General features: G+C 37.9%; 1 protein-coding gene across 1 annotated transcript; it reads left to right on the top strand.

Annotated features, from left to right (window-relative positions):
• Positions 1–1,279: 1,279 nt before the first annotated feature.
• RIPPLY3 (ripply transcriptional repressor 3) lies at positions 1,280–7,388 on the top strand. The gene is made up of 4 exons (XM_010580411.1): positions 1,280–1,353; positions 2,335–2,404; positions 5,947–6,014; positions 7,241–7,388. Exons 1-4 carry the CDS (start codon positions 1,280–1,282, stop codon positions 7,386–7,388), a joined length of 360 nt encoding a protein of 119 aa, XP_010578713.1.
• The last annotated feature ends 3,150 nt before the right edge of the window (positions 7,389–10,538 follow it).

The following is a 10,538-nucleotide window of genomic DNA, read 5'->3' as shown; positions in this document are numbered from 1 at the left end:
AATAATTTCAGGGGAAAATTTTGTCTCCAAAGGAATATATCCAGTGGTCTTTATCTGTGAGTCCAGCCCCTTCTTGCTGACCAGACACGTGCTACCTCCCACTGGATCATAACGTGGAAAAGAGCCACAAGGCTTACCTTGGAGGGATCTGACTCCCACTGAGAATTTTCAGTGTCCTCTCAAACTGACTGTTTTGATGGTTTCTTCAGCTAAGTCAGCTAGAAGGGACCTAGTTCATACTAAGTAATCAATGGACATTCCATGTTCAGTAAACGACATTATTTTTCTCTCTCTGGCAAGAAAGTTCACAGTAGAAACCAATTATATTTGGGAGCTGAATCTGTTCCCTTTGATGTCAATGTGTAAACAGCACCAGTGGAAAGAGAATTCAGCTTTAGGTTCTTATAATCCTCTTACATCTCTGCAGTAGTTGGGAAATAAAGGAAACAAAGTGAACTGTAGCAATGAACCACAACAATGAAAATCAGATAATGTCATCCAGCAGGTAATAAATTGTTCTTGTACAATGTAACAGACTATGATTAATGCATGTTACGAATGAAAACAGTGGGAAGAAAGCTTGGAAGAAGTCTGTTTCTATTCAGTCTTTGTAGGCTTAAAGCATGTATGGCATACTTGAAATAAAAGATTCCTTATCTTTAATAGACAAGGTCACCTTTCTTGGCATAAGCTTTCTTCTCCATCCATCAAATAGCAATCAAATTAAAGGAACATCCCTGTAGTCTTGAGGAAGTCACTAAGCCTCTCTTTAAATCCTCTCACCTTCACTAATTTTTAGTATCTTTTTTAAAGTTAGGACATGGAAAAGACTTCAGTCATCTAAAAAATAATTTTACATTTAAAATTGTCTTTGACTCTTTGTTGCACTTTTTTAGGACAGGATGTTGATGAGTTTTCCCAAGACATGCAAAAGGAGTATTTACACCATATTATTTCATACAGAGCAAATATGGATTTTGTAAAACAGCAACAGAAAGATAAAGGGCGTGGAATATTTTCCATGTGATTTGCTAACCAAACTTAACAAAAAGCCTCTGTTTCCCTAGCAGCGCTCTCCCAGGACAGCCTGCCAACGTGAGAGCCCTATCTTTGAACCGTTTGGGGGGAGTCAGAAGAAATCTCATTAAGGAGGTTTCTCTCCTTTTACCCGACGCCGTGTTTGTTTTAGGTAAGTATTCTTTGGGAGTTAAGATAAAGGAGGGGCTGAAAGGCCCAGGCAAGCGCCCAGCCCGCCACAGGCTTTAGACCATCAATTGCCATGGAGGGTGCAGCTGCTGGCCTCCCGCTCCGGGCTGCAGTGGGTCACATCTGTCATCGCTCCCAGGACACCCGGTGGCAGCACCAGCACCACCAGCACCACCAGCACCACCAGCACCAGCACCCGCCCCGGCCAACGGAGCGCCCAGAGAGGTAAGGCAGGCGCAGGGAGACTTTTTTCAGCAGCCTTCCTTTCAAAACTCCGACTGTATCACCTGAATGTAATGATTTTGGCATTGAATAAACAACAGAAAACAATTTCCAACTTCAGAAGTAAAGGGCAAATTACGTTTCTCAAAACGTTTCACTTGGAACAGGTATTTTATTTGTTTTGCTGATATTTTACCCTTCTCTGTCAAATATTTCAGAACTTACTTATAAATGGAAGTAAATGAAAATAAGGTTGCCATAACTGATTTATTATTAAGTTTATCTACATTTCATATGTGAAAGCACTTTTCCATTTCCCCAACTGTAAGGATCTGTTACACGGCAGCAGAGATGGAAAGTACTGTTAAAAAGAGCATCCATAACTGTAGTCCCCCCCACCAAATAAAAGGCAGATGTAGCACCCACCGCTGCATAGGTTCTCTTAAGCTAATTAGATCAGATTGCCCATGTCAGTTTAATGCTGGAGTTGCTTACTCAATAAATAAGCAGCCACTCAATGATGACATGGAATCTGTATTTAGACATACTGTCAGAGAGGGAGGGTTACTTTTTATTTTGTAGCAGCGCAGCATAAATAAAGAGATTTCAGTATTTATTACATCATCATTTGGAGTTCAGTGCAGTCACTTTGAGTTGTGAAATCTTAAAGGGAAATGACACCTCAGTTAAAAATGTGCTATTGTCTAGTTTGTTTAATCAGATCCTAGACAGAAGACAGAGTAATATTGCCATGGAAATCAGATTTAACAAATCCAAATGTGTTGAAAAGAAAAAGATCTTGTTATTTCAAATGATGCCAGCAGAATCTAACAAAAGGAGCTGTCCTGTATGGATATTACCACAAAGAATTAACTGTGGGGACACTGTTCTATCTTAATCTTTCAGCAGCCCTGCTTTATGGAGGCCGTGGATGCTCACAGCAAGAGACAGTGAGATGACAGAGAATCGACAAATGGTGAGACTAAATTCTGGAGAAAATAATCCTTATAGAAAACAGGTGCAGAAATTGAAACTATTTGAACACGGGAAGTGAGGCTTGGTCATCTATTCATTTGTTCTTTCAAGCATTTCTTCAGTGTTAGAAAATATGGTTCAAATTACAGTGTTCTGTACATGATAATGGTTAAGAGCATCTCTAATTTGTATCAGATATAGAATCATTATCAGATCTTAAAGAGCTGCAGAAAGCACTGCTTACTCAAAACAACCCTTATTTTAACAGCAGTTTTTATTTGCTTAATTATAAAAATAACAATACCCTCAGTTTGAAATTTCCAGGCCTAGTCTGTATGTGATATTTTGTATATAGGGGGAGTTTGAGTGAAAATGACTTTAAGATGAAATTTAAAAACCATACTTTCAGGTGCACTGTTTTATTGATTGTTTTTTGGGAGGGATGTCGCTATAGCTAAATCAGCTAGGTAATCAACAGAAAATTGGATTTTGAAGTAGCTTTTACTGCCAAGTGCCTTCGAAAGGCACCATTATTATTAGTTTTACTTACTCATGCAGGAAGATTTGTTAGGCTCAAAGAACAAAAATAGAGAGAGATTGAAGCACATTCAACATAGGTCCCGAACTGCAAACTTTAAAAAATGTATCGAAGTGGTGCTACTCCGATGCTTAGTTTTAAGCACCTGCGTAAGTTTTTGTAGCATCTGATCCAGAGTTACATCTTCAACTTTTTACCAAAGGCTCAGCAGTTTAAGACAACAACTCTCCTTAGTGCAAGTCTTTAAAGACTCACAATTTCTACTATATTCTAACAGGTGCAACACCTTTTTACCTTGCACTTCTTGTCTGCTGCTGATGAAGGTTGTAACTGTACAGATCGGAGGGAGTGCCACACTCCTCCCGGCGGGTGCCTTGGGAACGACTGTGGAAGAATGTCCTTTTCAGCAGTGTTCCAGGCTTTGCCAGAGGCACCTGTAAATTTGCTAATGATGAGAGGAGTCTTACTTTCAGGAGAGTATAAGCTTCTAGTGATGATTTCAAGAAACTCAGGTTTCTGACATCAGGAAGTTGTGATTTATTACTGAGGTCATGTTTTTGTAGAAAATTTTATTCAACCAGCTCAAAAGTTTTAATTCACACCTGGGCTTCTGCCCACTTGTGTGAGAAAAACAAACCATATGTGACATTTTCCACATTCACGCTAACAGCCTGGCATTGTTTCAAGCCAAGTATAGCTGAAACAGTTGGTTTCAATTTTGTAATATTTCTCCTTCCTGCCAAAAGCTTCTCAGATCCTTCTCATCCACACCTTATGGCCCAGCCACACTGCTTCAGCATCCTTGATGCCTCTGTAGCTTGGGACCTAATGAGGTCTGAAGGAGGGCTTTAGGAGCCCTTTCATATGCTTTTTAATAGGGTCACAACAACTGAGGAAAGATGCTTGGATACTTTGTGTGGTGCATAGGTGGGAAGACGTGCTCCCTAATGCATACCTACATCCTACAGCTGTGGAACGCAGGAGGTATCTTCTCCAGCAAAGTTACTGAGGTTTCTAGCAGAAGGCCTTCAAAGATAGATTGAGCACAATGTTTTTGCTAGTTAGCTGCATGCTGGCTACTTTTATTTTCTGCAATGTATACATACAAATGTCAGTGTTTTACAGATCAGTAGATCAAACACTGGAGCGTGAAGCAAATAAAAGTTTCAATATCCTCTGTGTAAGTAAAAAAAAAAAAAAAAAAGTTTAGGAATATACATATAAGAATCTAACCCAAGTAGCTGAAAGATGCAGAGGAAAGCACTAAAAAATAAAAGTACTGGTAAAAAAATTAAACTCACAATTTTACCTCTATTGCCAAGATCATGTGTTACAATATACCCTGTAGTTACCTACACATAATATACTTTTCCTTATATAAAAAGTAACACTTTTCCTGTTACCTAAATTCAAATATGTTGTTACTTATGCCTGAAGAAAAGCCATGAAAAGTAATTTAAAGTTACTATTGCCATATTTACAACATAATACAAATTAACACTGAACATTTTCTGCTGTATACAAACTGAGTTAGATTTTGCAATTATTTGGTTTTTATCAGAATTGCTTTTCAGAAATGCTGTATTATAGTCTGAAAATAAAAAGCATATAATGTGTGTTTAATCAATACATATTATTACATATATAATTATTAAAAATAATATGTACTCCAAAGAGAAGACAGGAGAAAATACAGGTCAATAAAGATAAAAAAGACTATTTTAAATCTAATGTAAATATGAAAAGAGAAAAATAACATATGGTATTTAACACAGATATTATGATCACATCTACAATGTTCAGCCAGCTCAGGAGTCCATTTTACTAAGTACTGTAGAAACAAAGTAAATGAGTCTCCTGATTGAACACAAAAACCCCCTCAACAAAACCCTAACAGCCTGAACACAAATCATTTTGGCTACAAGACAAACAGGTGGGTATGAGAGAAACAGACCAACATAAAAGGTACAGAGAGAATTCTATAGGACCCCTTGCTCAGTCAGTAGCCCAAGGGCTTTTTGGGGCCCACCAAAATATCCATGCTAAAGCCTACTTCCTCAGAAAGATAGATGAATTGCTCTGACAGTGGCAAAAGTCATCTTTGTCTGTTTGTAGCAGAGTGGACAGTTTCTAGATTCTGTTCACTAAAAGTTCTAGTACAGCAAAGCTAAATCTTCCTATTTTATGCAATATCAAGTTTATAGCAATAGCAGGAAAAAAGAGGTCTTCTTGTTTTAAGATATGGAAGAGAATACACGCGTACAAGAGGAAGTGATAGGGCTCAGTGATTTTGGGAGATGCTTTCAGGTTTACATTCCAGGTTTATAATCCTAATAGGATTTAGTAACATTAACATTTGCAAATTATTGTTTTTTATTGTGACCTTAATTTGAAGGAATTTATTCTATGCCAAATTTAATTTTGATATTTAAAATATATTTTTGCTACCTACTCTGTTGTATCAAAAATCCTTGCTTTTTTATCACTGTTTGCATAGAAATATGAGATGCCAGTTGTCTTTTGATTTTACTGTTTGGACTCTTAACATGCTTGTGTGATCTTTGATTATAATTAAGCTTGCTGACTTGAACATTCCAACTCCAAACTACTGGTTAGTGTAGTTAAAGAGGTATTTTATAAAACCCTAACCTCCCAATCCTTTAAACTGATTGAAAATCCTTTTTTCTTCCAATCACCGAACTTCCATTTGGTAGTGTTATTAGCTCACCAGTCACTATAGATATTCCATAAGAACTTAAGCAAAATGTACAACTTCATGGCTTCATGGCTCACAAAATGTATAACCTCAAATGCTCTGTTAAATGTGCAACTATTGGCAGACTGTGGGCACATATATTCTCCGAAGTACACTTAGTCAGAGTAAAACAACATGCAGCACAGCAAACAAAAGCAACATTACTGTAGAATTTTAAGTTACCTGTAGAAGAAAAAAGTGAAATCTTCATTTTTAGCCTATTCTAAATAATAAATATGTCTCTTTACAGTCAGAACTGGATGGTCAACTAATGAATTTTAGATCAAAAGGAGCCCTGGGGTTTCAACATCCAGTGAGGTGAGTTAAATCCTATCACCTGATACAGGAAAAGTGACACCTGCCAAGACAAGACATATTACTTCTCCAGAGAAGTTATCAGTTTGTCTCTGGAGTATCTTTTTTTAGTAATGCAGTTTAACTACTCACCAGACCTGTAGATTTTTATCCCTCCACAAGGACAGATGCCCAGGCTGAACAGAACCTGAAACAATATGCTAATAACGAAAATAAGAAAAAAGTAATCTTAAAAGACACGATGTTCTTCTGCCTCGTCTAATTTATATTTACATTTATTAATATGATAACAAGCCCACAAAGCCCAAATAATTAACATGAACAGCTGCTAATGGAATGTGACTTGTTACAGATCTGTGTCTTGATGTTGCTTAAATTTGCTCTTGAATAAAAGTTGAACTCCAGGTAAAGCTTTTCCTATGCTTGGGGGATTTACAAGGGTTTTCACCAACATTTGGATTCTTTAAGGCTTAATGATGTAGAAACTCCTGATTTAGACTTCTGTTTAGAGGAGGAAAATTAATGGAATATCCCTCTTCTTTACAAGCACTTGTTTTTATAAAAGTTGTAAAAGCTTAAATTCTGTGTGACCTTTATCACTGGCAAATTTGATTGAAAACTGGCCAAAGTGGAACCAAGAGGAAGAGATGTACATACATATGCACACAAAACCACATATGCATACAGGCCACATAAGTTTTGCTTTAGTGGGAAAGCTGGTGAAAACCTGATGCTTAAATTATGACATTTATGATTTCAATACAAAACAGTATGAATTTTGAAATAAATCTCAGTGTACACCTCTTCCTCCACCTGGAGATACAAAATCCGCTAAGATCAACCTCTGTGCAACAGGCAACCCACCCCAGTCAACCTTGTGTCTTAATCTTAATTCCAGAATCCCAGAACATTCCTCAAACTTCCCCCAGTCACATGGGACACTTCCATTCTGAACTGTGCTAAAACCCAAACCAACCCAAACCTTTGCAAGCATGCATCATTGCCCTGGCAACGCTTTATCAGGGTGGGACCTTAGATAAATCCAATACACAAAATGCCCAAAGGTAACAAAATCAACAGTACCTTTTAGTTAGCAACTTCTATTTTAAAAGACAAGGAACCCTAGGATCTTTCTTTCTCCAAAGAAAGATAAAAATAGGTTTTAAGCTAGCTTTGCTGGGAAAGCGTTGCATAGTTTTACTTTTTCTCTTAATATGTTTTCTTGTTAGACTTTATTTGCCCAAGTCCAAATCCCAAAAGTTTCTTAATAACATCGGAGAGAAGGTTCTGGCAAGCTTTCCAGTACAAGCTACAATTCATTTCTACAATGATGACGCTGACTCTGAGGAAGATGAAGAAGAAATCAGTTCAGCCTAATAATGAACAATGGTCAGCCTTGACAAACACAAATTAAAAATTAAAAAATCAAGAGATAAAAAAAGAACTGTCATAAATGTATGGACAAACATCTGACTGAACAAAGAAATACATCAAAGCTCAAAAGAAAACTATTTATAACTAACTATCTGACCAAGAAGAATGAGTCAATGCAACTGGAAACTAAGAGGAAATCCTTTTGTGTTTTGAGAGACTTTTAAATAAAACCCTGAAGCTGAACAAAAGATTATAGGGTTTAAGGTTTAAGTAACACGGATTAAGAACATTAAGAGCACTGTACTTAGTAACTCACTATTTTTTACATTGCAGTCCTGATAAAATGAAAATACAATTGATTATGAGGCAAAATAATATAATGTACAGCCCCAAAACAACCCAAAGGCTTTGAAACACAATGTTTGAATTTAAGCAAGAAATTATTTAAAATGCAAAGACTATTGCTTATTAGCTCCATGGGGCATGTTTATTCTGATATAAATGCTGTATGCCAAATTCACCTAATCCATTTCCAGTATAACCCTGTGTCAAGACAAGTTCTAAATGACAGTCATGGTATTTTCTGGGGTCCTGTCATTCTGTTTTTTTCAGATTCCCCCCCCCCCCCGTTATCAGAAAAGTGCCTTTTTGTCAGTCAGAAAAAAAGTCAGCCTTGATCAAAAACTGTGATTTAAGGATACATTAAAACATGCATTATGTGCTTCCATTTTGTCTTCACCACAATATTCAAGTCTTACTTCAATAGCTTAGTGCGCTTGAATCTATGATTTTAATATAACTGACCTGCTGTTGAGTCCCATCTCATGGGGTTTGGATGTGTATCTTACTACCTTGATATTTGTTTTAAATTGATGTTCAGGAAGACTTAAGTTACTGATTTTCATGACCATCTTTATGTTATGTACAATGTACACACATTTATTCCGACACTGGTATTCCACTAGCAAAAACTGCTTTTTCAAGTACAATTTATTTTATTCAGAAAATTGGTATAATCTGTTCTGGTTAACCTTTTGTTTGCATAAATTGTGTATGCTCAGAGAGTTTGCCAGTACTTGTCTTGCTATGCCAGTATTTTCTAATTAACTCAAGGATTAGCTATTTGGCCCCACTATGTTTCATAATTGTTATGTTTCAGGTATCTTACCTCTAACCAAAACCGCTATGGTTTTCTCAGAGGCAAGGCAAAGGCAGAATCCAAGATTCCTGACCTTTTCTACACTACTGTTGCTGGTGTAGATAAGGTCAGACAGTTGTAAGTGCCACTTAAAGGGTGTGTCAGATCTTCCTCTTAATACCATGTACTGTCAAACAAAGTGATAGTGTTATAAATTGTGAGTCTAGCAAATTAAGATACCAAATGAATGAACATACTAGAATGGAGGATTTTTTTTAAATTTCCATTTACAAACTAAAAAGTGGATCTATTAATTAAATTTACACAAGGAGACAGTATCCTACAATATATGGAATTACAAGAACTAGTTGAAATTGTAAACCCTGGCGTGACACATGAAAATTCAGCTTTTACATTTCATTCAGTCATCATCTCCACACCTTCACTTCCCAACATATGGAACTAAAATACGGTCATTTTAAAGGTCTTTCACTTCTCTCACAAGATATCCTAAAGTTATTTATGCTCCAGCTTCATCATTATTCAGTCTGTAGCACAAACAAACAGAAAAGCATCCAAGATCACTTAGCGGGTCAGCAATGACATATTCCCTACAGTGGTCAAATTATTGTACATTAAGCCTCAACTTCTTCCTTGCAAGAAGCTCTAGTCTCCATCAATGCTCAGCTGAGTTCACTCCCAACATTTGGAGTTCTGCCCTCACCTTCAAGTCCTGAACAGGGCTTTTTCTCACCTTTTAAGGCACCTCTGTGTGCTGCCATGTTAATCTGTGCTATGACACAAACCAACCTGGTTACTGCTGAATTGCTCAGGCCTTCACTGAGGATTACTGGAATCCGGAGGGATGTGTTGAGGGAACCATCTCCATCCCCTATGAAAATGGTGGTTACCACACAATCCCCACACAGCACAGTGCTCCCCAGCACACACACTGCACTGAAGAGCCATTTGCCTTACACAGATATTGTCACCATTTAAGGATCCATTATGTAAAAAGAACACTCTGTAGGTTCTTTCTTGCTAATCCTTACCTTTTAATTGAGACCATGCTGCCAGTTACTTCCTCCCTTACAGCGTCTCTGCCTGCCCTGCAGATGCCCACCAGTGGGCTGTGGTTACTCTTCAGAAAAGCACCCCATGAGACCAGTGCATGCTTGCAGACACAGATGTCCAGCAAGAGCTGGAGGGATTAGCATCAACAGGTGGGACTATGTATTGATACTGAGCACTGGTCATTAACTCCAGACAGAAATCTTCAAAAGCTCTATCTGAAAACAGAGTAATGGCAGCTTGGATGACCAGCAGGAGTTACGATGTTTTCAGAAAGACAGAGCTTTTGAAGATCTGTGTCTGGAGTTAATACCCATTCTTCAGCATCAACACATCATCTTCCAGGCACCCACTCCACTTGTGTGGAGCTTTGTTATCCTGCCCTGTACTCTCACTAACTGGTGGTCAACCAGTCTGGAGTGGCAAGTGGCTCACTGAGGTCTGTGAAAAAGCCTCCTGGACCTTCTCACAGCAGCATGCTGGACCGCTGCCAGGTTCTAAGTCAATTTTTGGCTTTTGGTTGGTGAAGTCTACTGAATATTTTGAGAAATCGAAAGCATGAGTTTCAGTGTACTAACTATTTTTCAAGAGTGTAAGTAGAAGAAGCCTCGGATGGGGTAACTAGTAAAACAAACAACACGAGAACAGATGCAGTGTAGACAGTGGCCATATATACTAACAGAACTACCACATCAATATTGGATGGGGCATCTTACTCCAAGATTCCTGGTAACATGTCCAGGCAGAATCTGAACATTTTGAACTTGTCCAGAATTTCCAGACCTACAGCAAACCAAGTGGGACAGCAGTTCCATTAAAAATATTCCCAGGCAGAAAAGAGGAGCAGTTTTAGACAAATGCTGGAGGTTTGGAAATCCCAGACAAGTAGCCACTGAATATATGGAGATCGATTACCCAGAATGCAAGCCGTAAGTCTGCTGTAT

Source organism: Haliaeetus leucocephalus, unplaced genomic scaffold (genome assembly GCF_000737465.1).
Source record: "Haliaeetus leucocephalus isolate CR32 unplaced genomic scaffold, Haliaeetus_leucocephalus-4.0 Scaffold702, whole genome shotgun sequence".
Taxonomy (NCBI): domain Eukaryota; kingdom Metazoa; phylum Chordata; class Aves; order Accipitriformes; family Accipitridae; genus Haliaeetus; species Haliaeetus leucocephalus.
This window is presented reverse-complemented; position numbering and strand designations above follow the sequence as displayed.

Excerpts from the sequence above, each read along its gene's own strand:
- RIPPLY3 (XM_010580411.1), top strand. The coding sequence starts at position 1,280 with ATGGAGGGTGCAGCTGCTGGCCTCCCGCTCCGGGCTGCAGTGGGTCAC. Across the intron at positions 2,405-5,946 it reads TGACAGAGAATCGACAAATG|TCAGAACTGGATGGTCAACT; the intron begins GTGAGACTAAAT and ends GTCTCTTTACAG. Across the intron at positions 6,015-7,240 it reads GGGTTTCAACATCCAGTGAG|ACTTTATTTGCCCAAGTCCA; the intron begins GTGAGTTAAATC and ends TTTTCTTGTTAG.